The sequence below is a fragment of the Gymnogyps californianus genome, chromosome 20, assembly GCF_018139145.2.
Source record: "Gymnogyps californianus isolate 813 chromosome 20, ASM1813914v2, whole genome shotgun sequence".
Taxonomy (NCBI): domain Eukaryota; kingdom Metazoa; phylum Chordata; class Aves; order Accipitriformes; family Cathartidae; genus Gymnogyps; species Gymnogyps californianus.
Window position 1 is genome coordinate 4,667,749 of NC_059490.1, and position 26,307 is coordinate 4,694,055.

The following is a 26,307-nucleotide window of genomic DNA, read 5'->3' on the forward strand; positions in this document are numbered from 1 at the left end:
TGCGAGAGGCTCGGGGGTTTGCCCCACTTGAGCTAGCACACTGGCACGTACATGTTTAACCCAGGAACAAAACTAAACTTTTCCATCTTTTCCAGGAAAAACAGGGCAGCACGCAGTATTTCGGCATTACCTGCATGCTGCTGTTTGTACAAACTTGGGTGAACTGTAACACCAGTTTAAGAAGAAATCACTGATATTTCCTTAAGGCTTTTCACAATTCCAGACAAAATATGGATACTTACACTGCTTCAGCGCTTGATTCACACCAGTATTATTTTTCCAAGCATTAAATTCTGTCACAGCCTTTACACTCTCGGCCCCGTTGGGGAGGGCAGAGATCCTTGCTGAAACTAGCTAATTCCTGTTCTACAAATAACTTTCTAGCTGCTATTTAAACTGCATCCTTTTTACATATGATAGTTTAAAGGCACTAACTTACCAGTAAATTCATGGAGATTTATCTCTTTCTGGCCTGTCAGAGGAATTCCCCCCACCCCACTCTCTCTGGTAATGAACCTTCTACTCATCACAGCTGTGGTGGTACTTGCAGCTTCCAAAACTTAAAGGGACAAGGTAGGAGAAGTGAAATTACCTGCCATCCTCTCCAGTTTTCTGTAAAGCAACTTCTTTTTGAACCATGTGAGCCTGTGACACACTGAGCAACACCAGTTTGCTGTACAGTGTGGGTAGGTTCATGCAGGAGGCCAAAACCCATACAAAGCAGGAATCAAAAGGCTTTCGGTAACACTGTGCAAGCCGGCTAAAGGAGAACCAGCTTCCCGCCTTCCCAAGTGTGGAGTGGGATGCAGTTTATCTGTGCTGTACGGCTATATACAAACTGGCTGCTGCTTGAGCTTGGTGAGTAGTATTCACAGCTACCCAAATAACCACATTTCTTCTCCAGAGATGGCTTTTTTTGATGCTCTCCGGTAATAAAAAAAGAGAACAGCTGTGACACCTGCAGCAAATACCTGACCAAGCCTATCAGGAGATTTGTTGGGAGTCAGCTTGCACGTACAGTTTTGCAGGATCAGCATCTGGAAAGGCAGCGTAGCCAACGGATACTGGTCAACAGAAGATATGGCTGATCCTGACTCTGTACTTACTTGCTACGTGACCTCAGCCAAGACGGTTCTTACCTTACTTTTTTCCTTCAGGCCTCTGGCTGTTTGGATCTCCTTTCACTTGTGTACATAAGTTGTCTTACCCCATGAAAGGGCAGCTACTGTCTTCTAATCATTATAACAAAAAATTCCTGCTTGGCCTAACATCTGAGCTCCGTATTCCTGCTGAAGCAGCTGACCAAACACTGAGCTTGCTAGTATATTTTGCAAAAAAAAAAGATGTTCCTCAGGTCAAAAGGCACATTAAGCAATCATTTAAACTGAAAGGGACAGTAACAAATGGCAGCATTTCCCCAGATAAGGAGTCAAGTAGGCATTGCCATGCTTGACCTTGAATACCTGAGTTAGCATTCCAAGGCCCCTGCTTTATAATCAGCAGAGTCAGATAGATGCTTGCAGAGTCTGCATCAGAGGAGAGATGAACTTAAGTGCCCTGAAATGCCTATTCAAGGACCTTTCTCCCTTCAATCACTGAAGAGAAGTCCTGCAGAGATAAGCCTCCTTGAATATACACTAGATTTAATTGGCCAAAGTTAAGTCAATACACATGAGAATCCCCCAAGTGATACAACTCTAACAAAAATTTCCAGGTTTGCACGTCAGAAAACTATTATTTCAAATACTGTGCCCACATACGCTTCAAGGATCCAAAGTCTGGCTCCTTCAACGTGAAACCCCTCTTATGCCTTCTGAAGTCTTGAGTTTGGAAAAGGGCATAATAGCATGTTGAAAGACAAGGGACCTCAGATGCTGCAGCTGTACAGACAGTTCTGCATAGCATCAACATACCCAGAAGTGTTCCTCTGCAAGTTGTGAACCCCAGCCACGTAAGCAGAACTGTGGGAGTTGGAGTCTTTTCTGATGCAAGCCATGGGCTTGCCTTTAGGAATCCAAGTGGATTTGCTCTTGCATATAAACCAGCTTTGTTGGTTTTCCCCCCTTCATAGTGGGAAATCCATTTCATCGGGTATAAGCATTACCATAGGATGACTTAGAGACATATGGCTGTCTGTGATTAATGGTTAACGTCTTGCTGATGACCACCTGAATGTAAACAGACTGATGGGAAATGAAGCAAGGCCCACAGGTGAGAAACTTTTTTTGTATAGTTGCCTACAGGCAGGTAAAGACCAGTGACCTAGAGTACAGTTAAAAACATGTCCAACATGAATTATCACTGCTAAAATCAGAAGACATTTCACAGATGACAAGGGAGAAGGAAGGGAGGAGGGAGGACACTGTCCTAAGGTCAGATACTGTTCAATATTAACAATTTGGAGGGCAAAACAGAGAACACATACAAAATTTGTGGATAATGGACAGTAAGCTAAGGCAACTTAAGTGGAGTTTGGAGGACAGGGATAGAATTCAGAACAGCCTTAAATTGAAGGGGCGATAGAAAATCCACAAGAAGGAATTAAAGATCAGTGCAGATGGTTACATGTTAGAAGAAAGGCACCAGTAAAATTTGGAGAGTAATTGGTTAGGCTGTAGTTCCTCAGGAAAGGGTCTGATGTTCAAAGTGCAGCACAGATTGATCATATGTCAGCCCAGTAAAAGGCAAGTGTCATTGGGGCTGTATTAACAATGCTGCCCTGTGTAACATCACAGCATCACAGATTTATTGGAGTTGGAATGTACCTCTGGAGATAGTCTAGACCAAAACTCCCGCTCAGAGTAGCACCAGGTAGAGCAAGTTTTCCAGGACCATATCCAGTTGGGTTTGGGATATCTCCAGTGATGGAGACTCCATGACCTATCTGGGCAACCTGTTCCAATATTTGACCACCACCACAGTGAAAAAGTTTAAAATGGAATTTCCTGCATTTCAATTTGTGCCCATTGCCTCTCAATCCTGTCAATGGACACCACTGGGAAGCGTATTCATTTGTTGTGCTCAGTCCCCTCACCAGGTCATTAATGAAAATGTTAAACAGTATTAGCATTGTATTTTCACATAGAAAAGTCATACTTCAGACAATCTGCACCTTTTTAACATTAGTGAAAATTCAAGGTATGTCCTTAGATAACCCATGCTGGCACATTACCAAGTAACAGAGGCAGAGGGGAATCAGATCTAAGAAAGAAAGGTTCTGGGATAGACAGAACAGGCTACAGGGGGATGAGAAGCAAGCAGTTACTAAAAAAGAGAGGTCTGGAATAAACTTTTACCCACATTGCCTAGAAACACACATAACCTTCACTGCTGCTGAATCTCGGTGGGGGGAGGTTGGTTGGTTTGTTTTTTTATGGATAACCAACCCCTGAAATAATTATTCCATTCTGGCTGGTGCTGGGATTTTGTGTCCAAGTTGGCATACCATGTTTTAAGAAAAATATGCACAAATTTAAGGTAATCCTAAAGAGAGCAAGAAGAATTAGAAGTGTAGAAGAGATTGCTGAGAGGAAAAGTTGGAGGAAGAATGTTGAAAAAATGAAAACTAAACAGTCTTCCAGTGTGCTAACGTTCATTACAAAGAGGATGCAAAGGATGAAATTGGCTTAATTTGCAGACAGAAAGATTTAGGTTAGATGGCAGGGGAAAAAATGCATAAATATAAGGCTAGCTTTGGACTTGAGGCTACCTAGAAAGTTTAGACAGGCCAGACAAACATTTCTAACAACGATCCTGCCTTCAAGCAGAACAACAAGCTGGGGGAAGCTCATGAGAACTTTTGTCCGCCTTTTATGACAGTATATTTCAAAGGCTGCTCTACCCATTTACAAGGTTTCAGAAAAGTTTACAGGATTAAACATTTAAGAGTTAATAAAACACATTATCAGTTCTACACTGTTTCTTTGTTTTTTCCCATCCAAACTGTAATTGTTTGTGAAAGGGCTGACACTAAAGAGCAACTGCCGGGGTTCACGCAAGCTCAGTTCCCATCTGATCATTTTAATGACGCTTGGTGAGGATCTGTTTTTGTGGAATTAATCTCAGCTCTTTGTTCCTTTTAGTTATTTGAATCTGCATCCAAAACCCATACACACAGCCCTATGTCCCCAAATGAAAATGGAGATTGAAATGAAATTGGGATTGATACAGGCTTGTTCTAAGAATCTTTAATATTTTCATGATATGTGTCTGAACATCTGTCCTTCCCCCTTATAGAAGGGGAGGGTTACAGCTCCAATTCTCTTGCATGATGGTCCAAGAGCCCAAGATGCAGAAGGCCAAATGAGCAACAAGCTTGGTGGTGTAGCCCAACTGAAAGATCTCTTCAAGCAGTCTGTAACAGGCACGTGTCTACTGCACTGCCCTTGAAGTGCAGTAATTCTGGGGCAACAGACAGGAAAAAAAGGGAGAAATGGATTTTGAACAAAGAGAAAAGTGCACCAATGAGGAAGGAGCAGCAGAACTGCAAAAAACCTGAAGGCAAATAGGTAGGGTCACATGGACCTTGGGGCTTTATATAGCCCACGAACCACTTCAGAGTATTATGAGAGCTCTGGGTGGTTGAGAACACTCTGGTGGTGCATGAATGTTTGGTAGCTGCTGGAGGACCTCACAGCCTGCACCCTGGTTTGGTCTCTATCAGGAACTAGAGGGAATTTGGACTGAATTTCAAGCAGAGCTACTGGTTTAGCTTCCTCCAGAAAAGCTACCAAGGTTGCTCAAGGTAAGTAGGGGCAATCATGTGATTTGCTTCAAAACTGCACTGCTCCAAAACAAATTGCTCATCTAGACAAAGCCTAGCTCAACCTAATCTGCGCTAAGGTGGTCCTATTTTCCGTCCTTCCCACAGCTCCATGCTCCTGCCCCATCTGCAGCTGTTAGGGAGCAGCTGCTCCCTAAGGAACAGGGAAGCCTGCAGCAGAGCATGGTAACATGACCAGCAGGAAAGTGGCCTCACGAATATCCAAGCAAGGCAAGCCCAAAGATGGTAGTCAGCTTCAAGAGTCCAGATCATCAGGCAAGTCTACGATGATGATGAGGTAGGTCCAAGATCAAGCTGAAGAGTCAAGCTGCAGGTCAGGGTTACATCCAGTGACAGTTACTAGAGTCATACACAGTTCAGTGATTGCTACGCAGGTCCACAGTGATATGGAAGGTCCAAGGAGTAGTGTAGGTCCAAAGCATAGCTCAAGAAAGGTTTGAAGGCCCTGGGCTGAGCTTAAATGGGGCTCTTGGGCCCACAGACAGCAGATGTGGGTGGAGGTTCCAGGTGAGACTTGTCAAGGCCATTGAGGCCTATTAGTGCACTCAGGGCCCTGACAGTTGCAGACGGGCAAGAAAATTTAGGGAGCTGATGTGACTGAAGAGCAAGGACGTTTCTTCTCAGTCAGCACGTGATGTGTGTGTATGAGCTCTAGTGCTGACCTGAGGGTGGGAGGGGGTGCAGCCAGGGGAAGGGGAGAATGTGGAACTGCTCAGACCAGACTTCCATCAGCCTAAGATGCCACAGAGCTGCACTTGAAGAAGTCATGTAGCTAGGCAGTAACAGGTGAAAAAGACCCATCAAAAAATATGCATGCTTTGATGGAAAAATGTGACCTTATCTTTCAAGAACATTATCCTCAAAGTTTTTGCCTACCAGCTTGCATGAGGAAAAATAAACCTCTCTAGATTGAAGGCCAAAGGTAAGCCTGTATGCTATGTTATCTAGTCTTCAGTCTCATTCTGAAATCTTTAAACAGTGCAAAAACCGTAAGCACCATCTGGCATCTGATGCCTGAGTGACTTCACCTCGTATTAGTGGAACAGTCAGTACTCATTTGGTTGGGTATGAGATTTTGTGGAGCTCATACAAGGTAGTGTTAGACTTTGCATGTGTGTTTGTGCCATACAAGAGCATTTACCAGACCCAGCACTCAAGCAATTTCCAAATGAAGTCTGTAAATGAAACATCCATTTTGCAGCCCTCTCCCATAAGCAGCTCCTTTCTCTGCTGAGAAGTGCTGTCACTTGTTTGGGTCTGCATAAGAGCCTAAAGCAGAAGCTCATGAATCATCATTTCTACTGTGCCACCGAAAATCCTCTACCCTCATGACCTCCCATTGCCTGTCTACAACCCCATCCCCTAAGCAGTGGGCATACACCTATGAAGAAAAACACAGTCTGGGGAGAAAAGAACCATCGTATGAAACAGAGGTAAGAACTGTGCTTGTACAAGAATGCTCAGCTTCTGGTGAATAAGCCATGAGGTGGAAAAAGAGGTCATGTAGACTCTTGCATTGCATGAAGTTTTACTAGTTCCCAAAGCCCAGTCAAGCTGCACACCTTGTTGGGAAGGATGGGTCTGGGTGACCATGCAATTGTTTCAAATGTTACAGGAATATATGGCAAGAAGTGCTAAAGCCCTCTCCACATCTTCAGCAAGGTTCATGCAAGAAAGGGCCAAATTTCGCTTCTAGCTGTGTCCAATAATATTTTTAAGAGAGGTAATTACTGGTAGATACAATTGGGAATCACCTACTTATACTAGAAAAACATTGCTGTTGCAAGAATGTGCACAGTGCTTCTGGACGTAGAGGCAAGGGGTGAGATTTATTATATCAACTTTGTGTCTGCTAAGAGCCTTCTCGTTCCAGTTGTTCTATATTACTGAAGTGCACTGAGCGCAGGGTTTTGCTGGAACAACAAAAAATGCAGGTGGGGATGAATGTCACATGCCCGAGTCATGCAGATGCTAAAGCTTTTTCATGTAATTTCTGCCCCTCCTGATGAGGGCAGAATTTGACACCTTGCCCTCAAGTTCTCTTTCTACGAAGACTAAGATGGAAACAGAAAGTAAGTGGCTTGTTACTTCCTCTCAATGTCTGTGGGACTGTGGTGCCAACAACACTGATGCAAAAGGAAACCATTTTCATTAGTTGTTAAAACAGCAAAAGCTTGTTTTACTTTGGCTGCAACATCCTTCTGACTCCCACGCAGGAAGTATTCATGCAATATTCCACATAGGCAGAATATGTCCAGTTCCTAGAAGTCCAAATACAAGAAACTATAGCCCATTTTAGAAACTACGCTGATCCTGGATTATAAAAGGGAGAGGTAGTCTGCTTTCATGTGTAACCCTGGGCTACATTTCCTGAGTTCTTTTCTTGTCTTTGTCCCTAGACTTTCGACAATCTTTGGCAAAAAACATCTTCCAGTGTGTGCCTCACCTGTAAAACAAGGCTAAGGACCAATGGGTGAAAGACTAGGCGTTATTGTTATTTCATGGACAACTTCCTACCCATAAGAAAGGTACCTCTGAAGGGAGAAATTCATTATTACTGGTTTCTAAGTGTGCCTAGGTAAATTTTACTATGAGAAAAGTAGCCACTATTCCACTATTTCTGTTCTTTTGCACCAAAGCAAATGAGTCAAGTGGCTTATGAAACTGGCCACATCACTGAGATGGAGAGGGCATATTGCATATTCACAAGAGCTTAAGACGGTTTTATTTACACTTTCATTGCTAGAGGCTGTGAAATGGAACAGAATTCTATTTACCAAATACTCTTCCTGGTGCAATAAGTTAGAGGATTTCTCAATTAATACATGGAGCTTATGTATAAAAGACAAGAGGTTAAGCAACACTGCAGTGCCCAATGGACCATCTGGTGAGCATTAGGATTGTCAATAAATCACGAAAGCACCAGTTCATCAAGAAAATTCCATTTCAAACCACTGACAGAAAAAAAAAAAAGGATGGGAAAAAACTCACAAAATTGGTATTTTCATCTTTTATAAAAACAGGAGCATTAAATAACTTTAATCTAATTTCAATTGTTTTATTGGTTCTCTTCTGATGACCACATGGCTTCACATACTGAATGTTTAGCCCTTTGTCTTGCACGCAAAAGCATTATGAAATAACTTGGTGCATTATCACAGGAGAAGCTCATCTCTTTCCTCTTAGTCTTTCTCCTCACCATGGGTGATAACATAACAGAGGTTCTTATAGTCAAGATTACCAGAGACATCTGGAGGGAAAGCAGCAAACATCTGTTTGATCTGCCAAGGAAACAGGAGATAAGTGTTACATACGTAGGACTGTGGGACAGCAACATGTACTGCTTTTCATTTTCAACACAGTTCAGCTCCCTTCTGCCTTGATCCGTTAACCACTATGGAAAACTTTTCCTTAGCTTCAGTAAAATTGAAACAGGAATTAGGACACAACTAGTTAAGACAGTCCTGCTAGAATCCCAGCAAGTTCGCTGTTGAAAAGAGCTCTCCCTGAAATCCAGGTAAGCCCTGGGTAAATAACGTACTACAGTCTGCACTCCAGTCTGTTCTTGCCACGAACCAACTCCACTCAATTTCCTCTTCTGAAAATAAAGTCCCTCTAAATTCCTCCCAGCCAGCAGAATCCATGTTCAGTCTCACACAAACCACAAAGTCAGTACCTCATTTCAGAACTCATTTCAGATTTCAAACAAAATAACTCTCACAGAAATGGAAACCAGATCACAGTCCCCACCCAAACCCACTTGAACTCTAGTAAATTCATTGCCCAGCTCACCATAGGAAAGAACAGCAAGAGATAGGCCACGCTTACACTTGGATGGAAGTCCAAAGAATCTGTTTGACTTTGATTTAGCCATGGAGGTATTCAGAAGAGATGCTTTGAATTGTTCCTAATTGCTAGAGCTGGCATCAACCTTCTCTCAGTCTGGATTTCAGCTGAATTCATGCATTTAAAGAGGGGCAAACACTTACTGCTGAATAGTAGCTGGAGATAGATTCCTATTTTGAATAAAGAAGGTCCTTACCTCTTCTTGACTGAACCGGTCTGCCTGTGTCATAAGCATTTCTTTGATGCTGTGCAAATAAAACGAAATAACCTGATTAAAGGGTGATAATGGCACATGACAATTCAGATGGCAAGATCCCTCCTGAAGTTGCATGAAAGAAAATCTGTGTGACCGCATAAATTAGAGCTGTTAATCCTTACATGATATTGTAAGAGATTTTCTGTGGGCACCATCAGTGTCAATGCCTCGCTCTGCCAACTTATTTTGCTTTTGTGACATTTTATAGAGGTTTAAAATTGTTTAAGGTTATTACTCTAATTGAAATACAGCAATTTTGTATGCTTATCTTAACCTAAAATGGTAGGTTTTCTCACTTGCTGTTTAAAGTTTGGATCACTTAACAAAACCAAAAGAGAATATTTTCTGTAAAATCTGAGGATGAAAGGAACAGAGCATGAAATGAGAAAGAGGACTTGAAAGAGAACTCCAACAGCTATTCCAAATCATCATCTGAGAATCTCTTTATTTCCATGCAGTCATTCCCAGAGGAGACTGTGAAACTGCATGAGACCTGTTGTATTTCACAGTACAATGTCTTGATCTGGAGTTACAGCACTGTAACAAGGAGCTTATCCCACACACAATCTGCATCCTATGCAATTACATCAAAGAGGATATTTTTGGGACAGATTCTCAGCTGATTTACCCTCTGTTTTCAAACCCATTGTGGGAAGTCAGTCAAGCATGTAATTTTTTTACCTAAGTTTATAGGTGAATAGAGAAGCCAGGACGAATGATTACTGTTTCTTGTTTAACCCTTTTAGATAAAATGTCTTTATATTTCACCCAGTTACTCATATGTGCTGAGGGCAGTACATGCACAATGTGCTCGAACATCCACCAGTATGAACTCAGTTATATCACATAAACATCCCTTTCACTTGCACTAATAATTTCCCCTTCCTGTAGAAGAATTCCTATATCAATCTCAAAGAGTTTGCATTCACACTGAAGAGGCAAAGTTGTCTCCTTTTGTCACTACCAAAGGTATTTATACATTATCAGGACTTTTTCTAGACCAGTAAAACAGACTATAAACCTGTGATAACAGATAAGCAGTCTGTTGTACAAAAAAAAAAAAAAGCTGAAACAAGTATAGAAATCTGTTTTAGTTTGTGGATTTGAAAAAAAGGCTGCTTTTTTGAAGAATTTGTTGTGGGGGAATGAGAGCAATAGCTCTGCTGGCAACAGCCCTTTCTGCTTTTTAAAGTGAATATTTAAAACTAACTATTTATAATAGAAATCATGCCTGCACAGGAACACTTCCATATGAGCAAAATTCACCTACTGTTTGGATGCAGATGTTCAGGCAAAATAGTAAAGCTTCCCTTTCTGCTCCCATACACCATGCATCTCGAGCGAAAAAAGTCACACAGATAAAAGTGTAGTTTTGATGGCAAAGCTACAACTGTACTTCCTCGTATCTCTGACACACATATTTTCTTCCAGTAAAAGGCTACAACAAAGACATATCCCAATTTGCATAAGAGGCATATACACTTCTGAATCTCTTTCTTGTTGGTATGAAGTGCTCATTTGGAAGGACAGAAAGGGAAAACTGAAAAAAGAAGTTTCTGGGTAATGAATAAGGATCTTACCCACAAGGACAAGAGTGAAAATATCCATGCGAGTTTTGGGAGATACTCTGAAGTCACAGACAGAGCTTAAGCTATTGTATATATTTTTCCTGCATTACTTTACCATTCTCTTTACTTAGCAAAGTCTTTCTTCATCTCTTTCTCTCAAATTGCTGTTTCTGTTTTGTTATCCTGGCCATTTGTTATGTGACTGCATTTTTTGAAGTGGAATTCTCAAATGATCAGTGGGTGCAAGATCATTCTCATCAGCATAAATTGATTATTGGATATATGTACACTGGGGCAAACAGCATTAGCAAATGTAAATAGGAAGTGTGATACAGGAAGGAGTGTGGTGAATAGAAGGAAGCACTTACAGCAATTTTGTCAGAAGTTACAAATAAACTTCATCACAAACAGGACTGAATTAAAAAGAGATCTGGGCACTATGTGTCTTCTATTCACATGCTTAAAGTATTTAGGGGAAAAGAAAAGATCAAATATCTAATTATAATCTTCTGATGCACAGCCCAGTAGGCTCTGGCACACTCATAAGGAAGAAGGACTGAGTTAAGGATCCATGCACATTTTCCATTATTTATTTTATAGGGAAATGAACACTCACAATTTCTAAAGCTAGAGATTATACACTTTTTTCTTTGTGTATCTTGTTTTCTTTCTGTTTTAAAGACTATTTGCTTCTCAAAAAAAAAAAAAAAATCTGGGCAAAAAAGAATATCCATTTGCCTTGACGTAGGAGTCTAAATGTTACCTCTTGTCCTGGCTGACATCAGTTCCTTCTACAGTTACAAATACTTTGTTGCATTCTTATATTTTCAAAATCTTTTTTTAAATTATCTGTGAAATCTCTGGGACTTTTTGGTTTTCCACTGGGCTTGCCCTTTCTACACTGCTGTCTTGGAGAAAAACAGGTGAGATGAAATGAGCAGTGCTCTACAACTATGATGAGAAACATCATTAGCTCAGCCAAACTAATCTCCAACGGTCCAGAATGCATGTAAACTCCCTGGGTCCGTTTTCATCTGGTACAAATCTGAAAAGTTTTGTTGGCATCAGCATTAAACACAGTTCATGTTGGCCTGACTCACTTTGTCCAATGAATGGCATTTAGGACTGAATCATCTAACCTTTCCAAACGCTATGCCAGTTTACACCAGCTGAGAATGTGACCTAAAGCATTTTCTCTTTTTGACATCATGCTATAGGAAGGATTTTATGTGTGGTATAACGATGCAGACAAACAAAATCTGTCATTGAATTTGGAAGTAAGTTATAAACTCCTGGAGCTTCTGGAAAGGTTAGAAGACTCCATCCCAGCTACCATCAGATGGACTAAGTGAGTCATTTCCAGACTAGAGGTGAAAACACGCAGAGGGAAGAGACATAAAAATCCCCAGAAGGATGTTAACTCCATGAACATAAAAAGAAGTTCTGATTAAAAGGTCAACATGGCTGGTTTTGGAGAGAAACATTCCAGGATTTTTTAATATGGAGAAATATTATTTATTAACATTAACTGTCATATTGAAATGGCTGTATGAGCCAACATAAAAATTATTTCAAAACCTTCAAATGTCTAAATTTTGGAAGCATATGAATAGAAGTTAAACCTCAAAGACATTCACAGAATTGATTTAATGGTTTGCTCTGTAATGATCAACATTACCCTCGGGTCTAATAAGTAAACATTATGCTCTGTTGTGGTGATGAACTAAAACAATTGTCTAATGTTAGCAGTGCAGTGGGGGTAGGGACAAGGTTGACCTTTTCCATCAAGGAAAAATAAAAGTACTTCTCTCTCATCTTCATTTTGGAGTGTGATACTGCATTCCTAATTTGCCCCAAACTCCAACTGGCTTCCAGCATCCAAGGAATGTAGAACTGGACACAGGGTGGCAAGCTGCAGATTTTGTATGCAGTATATTGTTACAGATAGTGGTGGGAAGTATAACATTTCATGGGTTTTATATTATCAGAAGGTTGTATTTCATGGTTGTGATTTCCCTGCCGTTTGATCTGGCCTATTTGGCAACAGGCTACATTTTATTCTGATTGTTTGAGTCACTTCTGATGTGTTTCTCTGACTGTTCGTCCCAAGCTGTTTGGATAATGTTAACCCCAAAACAATCAGGATGACTGTTAACCTTCTGTTCCTTCTGATTGTTTGCTACATCCACTTGTTGTGTTTTAATTAATTGGGAAGTTCTTTAGTGAAAAGACTGTCTCCTTGCTTTTATTTTGCATATTGCATACCATAATAGGACTCTCATACCCACTGGGGTACTGTCATAGAAAAGCATATTGGTAATGGAAAGAAATATTGTATGCGAATTTTGTATTTTCAACTAACTTTCATGAGACATCGATAATTGTAGATAATGTCATGGAAAACTCCACCTTAGGGGTTCTGGTAAGAGGTTTAGCTTTCATTTACCTTATCACAGCATTAGCAGAATTAATTGATGCAAATACAATTTCGTAACTCATGGTTCCCTAATAAATTTCCTGTATGTATTATGCTTTATAAAATCTACCTGAAATGGCTGCTGCAGTAAAAGTATAGACCCCCAAATTCACAAGGAATTTAAGCATATGCATAAATCTAGGCACATAAAGCATTTCACTGGAGCCATAGGTCAGACCTCCTCATCCACTGCCCTGATTTGATATCATTTCTCTCATTTACCTGAAGGCCTGCTTACACCATTCTGGCAGTGCAATGAGGATTTACATTTGTGCAATTAGCACTTAAAGTCCTTTTACCTTGCTTTGTTGGTGTAACAGGTTATGAATACAAATTAGGTCCCACCTTCTTATTTAAAAAATAGCCATACTGACAATAATTGCCATATTATTAATAGTATTATTTGGTTTGGCTCCCACCATATCTAGTGGAATTTTACAGCAAATTATTGTCTAGAAGCAGAAGGCTCAAACGGTAAACACGTAACAAGGAAAATCTCCTCACTCCCGGAGTTAATTAAATTGATCACTTTTTTTAAAAGGAGACTAGCTTTCCCATTTTAGTCAAGCACTCTGAGAGTTAGGCACCAGACATTCATTTTAATTTTACATATGGAGTTAATCTACAAAGAGTCATGTGTTGATTTATATCCAGACCTTCAAAAAAGGCTATCTAATGGCCTACATGTGATTATATTTCCGTTGCCTCTTGCAATGTCTGAAGACAATAACATCTCTTTTTGGTATACAAATACATTCATACAATAGTCCAGTCTTTTAACTCTGGCTTACAAAGCTAAATGTTTCTCTGCCTGACAGTTCCTCTGTCTTTTAAAATACTGTGAAAAATACAGCTTTTAAGCAGTTCTTTAAACTTGTGCTATTATTATTATTATTATTATTATTATTATTATTATTTTAAAAGGATTTGAAATAAACTTACTAGTCTGCCTTTATGTGGCCTTTTCCTTCTGGGTCGAAAATCTTAAAAGCATTCAGAATTGTTTCTTCTGGGTCCGTGCCTAAAATTAATGAAATATAATTTAGAAGCCTGGATGTATTTCTATAGCTGCCGAAAACTTGCTAAGTAATTGCATTCACTTGAAAACAGTGCAAAATGGAGAATTCTGCAGTTGTAGGTTTGAAGACAAAGGTTCCTTAAGTCGGCAGCATTTGTCATGTCAGATAAACAATAGAGGTGAATAGTTCAATGCTCAGAAGCTTAAAAATAATAACTCATATCTATTCTATGTCTGCAGGAGAGAAAACTTCCAGGAACTGGTCTCCAATATCAGTACCCAGAGGATTAGTGGCTTTCAGAAATGAAAATATAACAAACTGTTTCCCTCACTGGCTTCCTTTAATCTTGTACTGTATGTTCCTTGTAAAAACACTTTTTGATGTTACTTGTTCTTCACTATATAGAGAAGAGGTTATTTCCCTCACTAAAGGAAATGGAGCTCATCATAAAAACAGAATGTCAATGGAATGCAATGGAAACAGGATGATCAATGTAAAATGGTGATCTGCACTTATATTCTATAGTGCACTTCCACTTAAGTATCTCTTCATTAAGTGTTACTTATAGAAACAGGATGGTTTAAAGCACTAGACTATGGCTCCAAGATTTTGCTTCTGTTCTTAGCTGGGCCACAGACTTTTGGTATGACTTTAATTTCCCTGCTCCTCTGTTCCCAGCAGTAAAATGATAGTAATAGTCTTCCTTTTCTTCCATCCTTTATCTGTCCCATCTATGTAGACTGGAAAAAATTTGGGTCAGGGACTAGCTTTCACAGTGCCTTAATCTTGGCTGGAGTTTCTGACTATTCTGTAATACTGCAGATTCTGAGTATACTCACTTACAGTCCATTTCAACCCACACCAAAGGATACGCTGTACGCTCTGTTTCTGACTATTCCTCAGTATTTCAAAATATTACGGTAGTATATATAATACAAATCATTATTTACAGCTGTAGGAAACCAAATTTACAAGCAGGTAGACTGACCCATGGACAAATGAAGCTACTTGGGATGCCGAAATGTTGAAAGCGTGATTAAAAAAAGGTAATAACACAAAGAATTGCAGTTTCAAAGTTTGTTTCAAAGTTTGGCAGAGATAGAACCAGAATAGAACAGTCAAGGTTCCCTGCTCTAATGACTACATACACTCCTGATGCCGCCTTAGTTTTCTTTGTTTAAAAGGTTTCACAAGGATTAGTAGTAGTATCTTAGTGGATATAATAGTGAATAAACCTAAGGTTATACGGCCTCCTTCTTGTCACACACTGGCCACATATATTTTTTTGCCAGGCTGTAGGCAATGTATTCAAACTGCAATGAATATATGATCAATACAAAGCATTGGTATTTAATGAGTGTTTTGATTGTCCCATGAAGAGAAACGTCTTCCAGCTCCAAGGAAAGGTCTGCATTTTAAGTAGTCACCACTGTGTGGGGGATTTTTTTTTCCTTACTGTGTTTTACATTTTCTACTCTGTCATATCCTTGGACTTTGGCTTTGAAGAGAAGCAATGCAGCAGGCATTCTTTATTGATTAGCTGGTAAATAAAGTGGTTTCTTTGATGTGCGGCATCTCTGTTTTCTGTACAAATTGTATTATTCTGACTCCCTGTAGAAACAGCTCCATGTGGTTGGCATTAACATAAACCGAGTTTTGTTAGCTGTTCATCTGGCATCATAATCTCAATATATAAAGCTAAAACTTGTCCCGAAAATCCCAGCTTCCCCTTTATGACAGAAATCAATTATAGCACAACAAATTTGACTTAGAAAGCACCTTTCACCAAATTCTCTGAGTGGTACTTAGCTAATAAAGAGTGTTGCAAAATTGCCATATCCACTTCCTCTAGCCCTTTCTCCCTTTCTAATTGCACTACAAAGGCTCTTCATCCCAATTAGTTTTGATTGGGAATGTGCAGTCTTTTGGCTCTGCTTCCTTTGCATGACAAACCCAACCAGAAGGGCATGACAAGCACAGCTGTGATTTTCCCTTCACCAAATGGAAATTAAAAAAACCCTCCTCCTCTGCTAGTAGCCAACAGGAAACCTGCAGACAAGAGGGGTATGCTTTACCATTCACCTTCCTGTGCTGGCTCTGGTTTTAGGCCACACAATTGGCAGGGCCAGACTCTTTGCCAGCTTCAGCAATCGTAAGAGACAAGAGGGAAGAGGGGAAAGGAAGAAGAGCTCATGTCCACGCTCTGTGTGATCATAAGCACCACAAATAGAGAGGAATGGGTAGCAGGGCACCCCACAAGAACTAGTCACATATCCCCGAAGAAAGATTATGGAGAAGGGCACTACCTACTCTGCAAGATGACATCTGGAATGTAAAGGTGGAAGTACCACTGTGATCAAGACAGATTGATGTCTGGGTAACAAAATCCCTTCCTCAGTGTCAGTCTACAGCCTTCTCCATCACCTCTTATGCTTCCCAGACATGCTGTGTTCCTTAGCGATAGTGTATTTCTTTGAGGACTAGCTACATGAATTCTTTCTTTCAGACGTCTCTATTTTCTATTCCAAGCGTAGACAGCCCTTCACTGAAACTGTGCTTGGCAATATAAAGCCAGAGTCCAGCAGCAATACAATAAATGTTTTTAAGAAGACGGGATCAGATTTTTCCATTTTTCTGTTCATTAGTTATTTTAACAAACTTCTGTAATGTGCTTGGCTAAGGCCAACCTTGCTTTGAAGGTCAAGGCTTTCACCTCTCTCTAATGCATATAGGAAGATGACTAGAGGTTTCTCTTGGCCTCACACTCCCTCTCTTGGAGTTTCTAGTTATTAACAGTATAAGAGATATGACTAAATTACTAGCTCCCACAACAAATTCAGTACGTGCATTTTGTGAACTCCCTACAGTGATCCTTATATATTCTGTGGCGATGGGCAAAATCCCTCTCCCTTGTCATTGTAAATCCACTGAGATTAAATTATTTCAATTTATCCACTCCATTAAGAGTTATTCAGTGAAATCTTCATCCAGTGGCAAAATCACTATTGACCTCAAGTGAAACCAAGGCTGAGCCACTGGGTTACAACTAATACAGAAAGTGAGGGAAGGCCATGTTGCTCCTTCATGCCCTATAACTGCAAGGATGATGCAGAGATCATGTTTGCATAATGAGCCAAAGGAGTGCAGAAAGTTTTTTTGTAGAAATACTGAAAATACTTTTAAACCAGCTAACACTGGGAGCGATATCACTATAGCATGAGCAACAGACTTCAGCCTAGGAACTTACTGACAGTTAATAACTCATCTGCGCTGTGCTCCAGGCTGCTGTGATTTCATTACTTTCTGGACCTCAACTTACCACTTTCATGTTAGCTTATGTAAGCTGAAATCACACTTTTGAATTGTCCTCTGGACCGTCCCTTAGCCTTTTCATACTTCAGCTCTGTCTGCAAAAATTGAGATCACTCCTTGCCTTTAAGCATTGTTCTGTGGATACATTATTATAATTTGCAAGGTGCTGAGATATTTCAGTGCTGAGGATCTTTGACAGATACCTCTCCAACCCCCCAAAGGTACTTACCTTTCAGCTTTTCCCCAAACATAGTAAGGAAGACAGTGAAGTTAATAGGACCTGGCGCCTCCTTCACCATGTCTTCAAGCTCTTCATTCTTGACATTCAGACGACCTGCAGCAGAGATCATTTTTCATAATAAATCACAAATTGTGTTTCAAAAAACGATTCCCATTCATCTCCTCCCACTGGGGAGCTCAGGGCTCTGTGCAACTTTGCTAATAACATGGTAGAACACAACTCCAGAATACCCCAGTGTAAAACAAATTGGCAGAGCTGGCTCTAAGATCAAAGGGTGACTGAAGGAGTAAGAAGGATAAATAATATGGACGTGGCCAGCAGTGGACGAAAGAAGGGGCACTTCCAAATAAACCAGGTTTTTTGCTGTTTTTGTTTTTTTTACCTCAGGTGAAATACAGGCCCCACCGATATTAGTATAGGAGAGTTCAAAGTGACTGAAGTGAATCCAAGGTGTCAGTCTTTGCCCTCCTGTATATTGAGATGCCTTTCTGAGTAGAGGGCAGATGGATGAGTTGAGTAGTCGTATCCCTTCCCCATCCTTGTGCAGTTCTATCAATAAGAATTTAGACCCTGGCAATCCTACTCAAATTGAGTGGTAATTTGCTGTGACTGTACTTTATAGGCATTGAAGAGCTTCACTGAACAGGAAAGATACCAGAACTTGGCCTTAAGAAATAAATATTTCAGGGTAACAGTAGCTACAGGCCAAAGTTTGCAAACCTCATTGTCACAATAAAGAGTTCAGGAGCTTCTGCTCTTTGCACTGACTCTGCTGGCATCTGATTCCACCCCAGGGAGCACTAAAGATTCTTATCAAGCTCTTTTTAATAAGATCCAGATGGCAAAAGCCCAAATGCCTACATCACTGTTCAAGCCTCAAATGTTGCAACAAGGATACAACTCCAGGTTTGGGATCATGAGCGTTTTGATTTTTCCTTTCCTTGGGAAGATTTGCTTTAATCTGCTGGATATTATCAGGACTGTGATGCACATGGAATGGACAATACCTAATCTCATGACATGCACATTCCACCCCACATAAATGCACAACAGCACAGAACCTCACATGAAGTCCTCCTACTTTTGTGTGGGCAGAGGGGCAGCTAGCCCATGACAACAACGTTAATTGGTAGATATTGCACGGCTCCTAGATGAAAAAGGTGCAGCCTGTGAAGCCTGGATTCACAGGCAAATCAGAAATGCCTGGCATGGCCCCCTGCTTGGGTGGGCTTTTAATGAAATAGTTGCAGGGGAGGGATCAGTGCCTTTGGAGAGTTGCCAGCTGCACAGCTCTGTTGCACCCGCCAGTGAGTCCCAGAGAGACCTTCATTTCGCTTCTGAAAGAGGCTGCGCAGGAGACTTTCCAGCTGGAGCTATGTGGTAAGATAGCAACTACCATAAAGGAGGAAGATCAAACTGAACAGGTTTCCTTTTGTCTCCTGTGTATCTCATTACTTCCCCCACTGTAATTCTAATACAAACTTTTCTTATGTGCTTGAAATTTAAACTGCATTTCTTTTAAGTATTTAATTATTACTACCAGTTTACCTAGTGCAGCAAATGTGTCTCTCAAGTCTGCTTTGTCAATAAAGCCATCCCTGTTCTGATCCATGATGGTAAAAGCCTGTTGGAAGAAAAAGGAAAATTTATCGCCATGGCCATGTTGCACTGGACAGTGCTACAATCACACATACCAGTCCAGGGGAGTATTATATTCATGCTGTAAAAAAGAATATTTAACTTCCTTTGATTCATCCACATCATGCCACATCATTGCACTTTCCTCACTTTCAACACATTACTGTATCTTGGCAAGGGGCTTAATTAAACCCACCCAAACTTCTTCTTACTAAATTAATGCTCAGTGCAGCGTGTAGCTGGGCTGAAGCCAATGCTGGCAGCTCCAGCCATTCAGGCCTTAACCCATAAAAGTTTGAATTAGGGAGGCTTTAGTTAGGGAGGATTTAGTCAGTGGTTACTCTGTGTGTTTTATACCTTTCCCATACCTCGTTCCTTTGTGCAGCTATCATATTCTGTAAAACATTTAATTACTGTAGATATCTCTCTGCTATCAAGCTAAAGTCAATTTCTTCTGGGCCTTAAAATGATCCATCATACAGAGATAGCTGAATTTTCAAAGGTACAGAGAAATGTAGGTTTCATAGTATTATTTATTCAAAGTTTGTTTCCCTTTCCAATAAATTGTATCCTTCAGACTGTACTCTGTGCTCTGACTGACCTTGATGTGTTGACCTTAAATACTTATTGTCAGGCAAAATTTAACTTCTCATAGAAAAAAAACAGTTATTTTTCTATTTTCCGCCAACACAGAATTTGTGTGCTCTAACCATTATTTACCAAGCCAGCTAACTGCCTATCTACTTATTTACCTATTTGCATGTCTGTCTATTCGCTGCCATCACACTTTTAATGTTTCATTGATTTTGAAAGATTTTAATGACCTGAAATTTGCCTGATCATACTATGGGGAATATTAGTAGAACCAGGCATGTCTCTGAAGGTGGTTATCTCTCTGACATGCACATCAATATGAGAGTGTATCTTTACAATGACCAGGAATTATTCTTACTTCAGTATTATTACGAAAGACAAAGTTCTCCTGAGAATACAGCTAGTCCATTGCAGCTACAGTAACTTGCAGAGTTTTAAAGTCTACTGCTCTACAGGGTGCACTTCCTTCCATGATCGTATTATATCAACATATCTTCATGTAGTTTTACCTCCAGTTTCTTACAAAGCCCCACTGCTCACGTTCCAGTTTGCCCATGTGATTTCTTGCAGCAGGCATGTTCATAACCCTTCAATTACCTGCCAAACCATCACCTTATAAAAAATGAAGCCCAACTCTTTAGAGTTGCTTTCCCTCCTTTTAGGGGGGGCTTACTTTAAATGGTGATCCCCACAATTTGGAAGCAAAACAGAAGAAAATATGAAGAGCAAAGCAGAGCCCAGCAAGCTCACAGAAGAAGGAAGAGCGTTAGGTATGTATTGTAATGGGTGAACTTAAAATGACATAAGAAAAGCAATGCTAAAACATTTTCTGGTGAGCTGGTTGAAATCTCTAGATAAAAATGTTCGGATCAAAAACAGCTTTTCAGAAATACTTGTCCCAAGTATGCAGCGTTTAGACACAACACGGTCTTGGTTTTCACCGGCCCCCCCTACTGCCTCATGCTTTTGGCATTATTCTGCCACCATCCTCCTAGAAATGCTCCTAGTATTATCTTATTTAGAGTAGATCAAATATAGCATTCTGACCAGTTCTTCTTTTTGTTGGTACATCTTCAAACAGTATCCTTGGAGAAAATAAACCTGGAAGTTCATAGGATACAGAGAAGAGGTGGGAGAAGAGTGTTCAACGTGTTCCCATTAACGGTGGGGAAAAGGTTAGTGGTTTCAATTCATGTACCTGGGCCATATTCACAATCCTTTGCATGGGTTTTTAGTCTCATTCACCACTGAGCTTTACTGGTGGGAATCCTCATGAAAAGTAAAGCTGAAAGCCACATGCGCAAAATGAAACAGTAGCTATTTATCACATTGGAAATTGCTTTGGAGATGTGAGTTAGCAAAAAATGGGGAAAAAATGAAAAATCTAAAATGACAAACCAGTGCAAAAGGTGATGGCCTCACAGACATTCTAGAATGTCCACTCAGAAAAAGAGCATAAACTCATCAAATGAATTATCTGTCTTTAATATGCTTCAGCTTTTATGCCAGCCCATTAGATTTACCTCCTCACAGGTAACTGGTCAAAGAATCTACAATGCATGGTAATACCAAATTCTTTGGGAGCTAAAAGATGCTTACTTAGTTAATCTCAACATGTTATTTTGTTTTATTGGCATTTATGGAGGAAGTCAGCTGAGGGCTTCTTGGTATTTTTGTTTCTAGTTTGTGGGCAGTATTAGAAGGGCATAGAAGAATATTTTCTATTGCTATTGTGGAACAGTCCACTAATTAAAGCCCTGGTTCAATAAGGCATCTCTATTCAGGATAATACTTGAGCACGTAAGACTATTCTTATTTAAAATACCACTTAAACTTAACTTTAAACATGTGCTCAGGGCTAAAGCGGATGAGATGATAATTTTCCTTTATTTTGGGGCAGGGGCTTGGGGGCTTTTCAAATAAGTCTAGAGCTTGAAACAGGAGGGGGAGGGAGGGACAGAAAGGAGGAAAGAAAGAATGAAAGAAAGAATGAAGGAAAGAACAAACAAACACACAAGGAAAATTATATACCAGCCAAAACCACAGAGATGATTCAGAAAACAACTGTGTGTTCTATTAAAGCAGATGGAGAATTGAATAAGGATTACAAACAAAACCTATGTTATTCATTAGCAATGACAGGAGACTATAGAGAACAGCACAATAGTGACCAACCTCTTTGAACTCCTGGATCTGAGTTTGTTCAAACATAGAGAATACATTGGAACCACCTTCTATCTTCTTCTTTGCCTTCTTTGGAGGCTGTAATACAAATAAGAAGATCAAATATATATTACTGTGTCTGTTAAGCACCAATGAAAACAAATTCCATCTTTAACAGAAGGTAAAATATATACAGTCAAGTAATACAAGAGGATTGTGTTTTGTTATGACAAGGTTTTTAATTCAGTCCACTACATTTATATATAAAAAAATGGGATTAAAAATGCTGCTTTAGTAACAGATGAATCTCTCACGGAGGCTTTTTGCCATTCCTTTGCTCTGGCCTGGAACCTGACAGCTCAGATAAACAAGGACAGCTTGTCACTGTGCTGCCTTAAAAAAGGTGAGGGACCCAAAGTGTGACTCTGAAGATCACAGTTGGTCCACTGCTTGTTTCCCCAAGGAACTGTCTGTTCCTTGGGTAGAGTCCCCTATGCCAGACCATTTGACGCAGGAGACTACTCCCCCTTCTGCAGTGGCTTTTCAGAGCTCTGTACTACAGGAGGAGTGACGTAAGCTTATAGTCTCACTTGGAGATGTAAGCTAAAATTCCCAACCTGCTGTTCTCAAGAAATACAAGCAATTCAGGTAAGTGGCTACAGGTACTTCTTCTTCCCAGTTCCCATGCAGGGACAAGCAGCCAGACTCAAAATAAGGGCCTACATGAAGACTCAGTTCAGGAACTATAAAGGGAAATTATATCATTTCCTACTCACATAGAAATGTTTAGAAGTCTGCTCTGTCTGGACCAACACTGACTGAACAGATTCTTCCTATGTAGGAACATCTACACTTGGAGGACAGTCTATATTCTTGCACCAACCTATGACACTACACTACACTACATTGCCTTACCAGCCCATGTAATTTTAATATTCAAGATAGTAATCTTAAATAAAAGGGCGGGCCTGCTTTTATCACTATTCTGTAGTCTGAAGACTGAGACAGAGAAAGATTGGGGAAAGAGCTACAATGATATCTAAGAATCTAATGCTCACTAAAAATCAGTCAGAACTAGACTTCATTATATATCTTTGAATAAGGGCCCAACCAGCTTGCCTAAGACAATACAGTTCTTGTTCTGCAGTAAAGAATAAAATCTGTGATTCCTAAGGATTACAGAAATGTTTTAATCACAGCATTATCCTTACTTGGGGCAAGATAATGAGCTACATTGCCTTTTGAGTTCCCTTCCAGATAGATTATTTTTTTCTTTATCATTTTTACTTTTAAACTTCATCATCATAGTCCCACCTGGTTCTCATGTCATGGAAAATTAGTCTTACTTAGTTTGGGCTATTCTGCATGAAACAGAAGGCAACTTCTACTGTCTCCTTTCATCAAAATAAAAAAGCCTGTGAAAGTTCAAATTCAATACTGGTTTCAAATATCCTGAGGAGCAGAGCAGCTCAAGGAAATATTCCCACTTGACTCTGTTTGAAGTATTCATTGTCTGATCAATTTAATTTGCCAGGCAGATTTCCACACTCAGCCACCCTGTTTTAGATCCCAGGTTGAAAATTAGGGCTATGGTAGACACTCACCCACATACCCACACTCCAGACCTGTCAAATTCCAATCAGATAATGCAAAGCACTAAAATCTGGAAATAGGAATGGAAGTTAAAAGAAAAATGTATTTGTAGTGAGGATAAAAATAAGGATAGAATGCTACCACAGGCATGGAAAAAAAAGTGAATAAGTGGAATGTTTAATGAATGTAGAAATATTGATTTTGGAATAAACAGATTCCCTCCTCCTCCCACACATGAAATAAGTGTTATTTTGAGCAGTAACAGGCAATCTTCCATGTAACGTGAGGTGCCTGGTGGAGGTTTTCAACACTTCCAGATCGAATGGAAATATTAAGAACAATCTTACGTGTTTACATGTATTTGTTCCCCGAGGTAAAAAGAAAGCAGATGTTACCCAGCCGAATGCATTGCAAGCTACCTGGGGGAACTGACCACAGGGCACGAGGCTGGCCTCAGCGTTTTCAGATGGGGCAGCAGAACTGGTTCTCCTGTGCTCATGTAGCTCGTCTTTATGAAGACAAAACATGCTTTACCATTCTTATGCTCTGCTCTGCTGTGACCAAATACAGCATCCATATTCAGCATGATAAATATTCCCCATGCTAGCAAATGATCTGCATCTTTTTAAGCTAGCACCACAATGAAGGACAGTGGGCTCCAGCTCCAGTTTTATTAACTTTAAATGCCAAACACTGGCAATACCTCCATTATTCCTCAGTTTAATGGGTTCTCTGTGCTGTAAGGCTTTAAGCAAGGATTGTAGCTATAAGAAAGGATAAGATAAACCCAAAACCTGTGGCTCAGTATCTATTAGAAACAGACGAGCAACCCAAAAACCACCCGAAATTTTCTTTACATTAGTGAAGTCCTATTCAAGGCAAAAATGATTGAAGACTAGTTATCCAGAGAACCATCACCGTACTAGGAGAAATTCGTCCTAGCATGATACTTGTTCAATGTTACTCTCTGGTTAGTCATCTCCAGGGATGATAAAGGAGATCAGTGCCCATGTCGCTCAATCTATCTTTAGTTTTTCTGCTGAAGATTTGGATGTGGATCCTATTTATGATCTGCTCACTTGTGGAATGGCGCTGAGACCACCAACACATTTCACAGGGGCCAATGAACAGCTGTTGGATGGGAATGGGTTTCCATCACCAGTTTCAAGCTAAGTCTTTTGGCATCAAACATATAGAGCATCTTGGATTATCAGTCTCTTGGGTTTTGCGTACGCAGTATTGGGAACGTAATTTATCTGCTCTGAAAAGCTAGGAAGTTCACAATAACAGAAAGAAACTGCACCTTGATTTTGCATGACTGGTGGATAGGCAGGCGCTATGAAGAGGAAGGCTGAGAGAGAAAGAGATGGAGCAGGAACAGAATACAGTACATTGTCACTGTCTTTCTGGTGGGTGTCCAATTAAAAGGCAGCTCTAGGAGAACAGAAATAGGTCTGTGCTGCTGTCTGACAACTCCAAACACTCCAGAATTTTTTAATGAATAGAATCAGGATTCTGACTCTGGACTATCTCTCTGAGAGAATAGCATAGTAAAAAGAGCAATACAGAACTGAGCAAACATATGGTTTCTAAACTGTCAAGGATTTAGTAGGTGACCTACAGAGGAGCAAGTGCGTGACTGACACATCACTTCTGTTTGCCTTGATTTCCCCATTTGTAAAATGCAAAGTGTGCCGAGCTGCACTTTGCAAAGATAGCTGCTCTATCTTTGCAACATGTGCTTTGAGACTGACATACAAAACATGCCAGATGAGAAACTGAAGAGCTGAGGGTCCCCTGGGCTTGGATTCCTAGGCCTCAATAGCACAGTAGTGGGAAGAATGTTGCAACAACTGAACAAGCCTATTAATATTCCTGCCTGAGTGTATTAATCATCCCATTGTGAAGAAAACAAGACTTCCCTTTAGAAGAGAAACCACAGGCTTGTCGCATATCACTCATTTGTCTTACTAGTGTTAGCACTCTCTCAATTAGCCTGGATTTTAAAGGGTCTTTTTTTTTTTTTCTTTTGGTTTGGTTTTGGTTTGTTTTAGAAGCTTTAAATGAAAAAATGGAACCATACCAAAGTCTGGTCCCAAGAAAACTCTGTTGAACCAGGCATTTGCTTTGAGCTGCATTTCGCTCACTGAGGTTCTTTATATTTATCCTCTCTAGCAGTGTTGGGGAGCCAGAGAGAACAAGGATAGTGCAGTGACACAGGCAGGCAGAAACAATGAGTGTGCGCTGCCTTTGCCTCTCTGGATATAAGAATAGGGATCATTTTTTATATGTTGCAGAGGGGGGTGTATGTTCAAGTGAATCAGAGTGAAGAAATCTCTGATTTCAGGGTGACCTAAAAGAAAAGGGGCCAGGGAATCAGTTTATATCTCTACATGCAAAGGAGGAAGGAGCGGAAAATACTTGGTTCTTACTTCAGAACGTGAGGCGTTGTTTACCCTGATAAATTCATAAAAGGCTGGTGCTAGAGGAGGTTCATGACACCAGAGATACAAAGGAAGTGACACTGGATTATTGCAGAAATTTATCATCTCAGCCCCTCAATGAATTTTGCAGACAACCCAGAAAAGTATGGTAAAACAGACAAGTTGCTGCAAGGTAAACAAAGGTACAGCTCCGTAACTGGCGCTACTCCGTACTGACTGCTCAGGTGCACACCTACCCTTCAGTAAGTATGAAGTAACCAACCTCTACTTAGCATTTTCTGCAGAGCAAGAATGTCTCCACAGTCAGTCAGGCAGAATGGGCAGCACTCTGCCAGAAGCCACCTTTTTGGTTTGGTTTGGGGAGGTCAGTTCCC

General features: G+C 40.3%; 1 protein-coding gene across 1 annotated transcript; it reads right to left on the reverse strand.

The window, feature by feature from the left end:
- Nucleotides 1-7,816: 7,816 nt before the first annotated feature.
- Nucleotides 7,817-21,995, reverse strand: MYL10 (myosin light chain 10). Its single transcript, XM_050908957.1, has 6 exons — nt 21,909-21,995; nt 19,050-19,125; nt 17,490-17,594; nt 13,872-13,950; nt 8,826-8,874; nt 7,817-8,064 (listed from the first exon to the last, which is right to left on the reverse strand). Exons 1-6 carry the CDS (start codon nt 21,942-21,944, stop codon nt 7,966-7,968), a joined length of 444 nt encoding a protein of 147 aa, XP_050764914.1. The 5' UTR covers nt 21,945-21,995; the 3' UTR covers nt 7,817-7,965.
- Between the last annotated feature and the right edge of the window lie 4,312 nt (nt 21,996-26,307).

Bases quoted from the DNA above. Each gene is read 5' to 3' on its own strand.
- MYL10 (XM_050908957.1), bottom strand. From the start codon at position 21,944: ATGTTTGAACAAACTCAGATCCAGGAGTTCAAAGAG. The intron at 17,595-19,049 runs GTAAACTGGTAG...TCTCTGCTGCAG, and splicing joins AGACACATTTGCTGCACTAG to GTCGTCTGAATGTCAAGAAT. The intron at 13,951-17,489 runs GTAAGTACCTTT...CATTAATTTTAG, and splicing joins GTTTGGGGAAAAGCTGAAAG to GCACGGACCCAGAAGAAACA.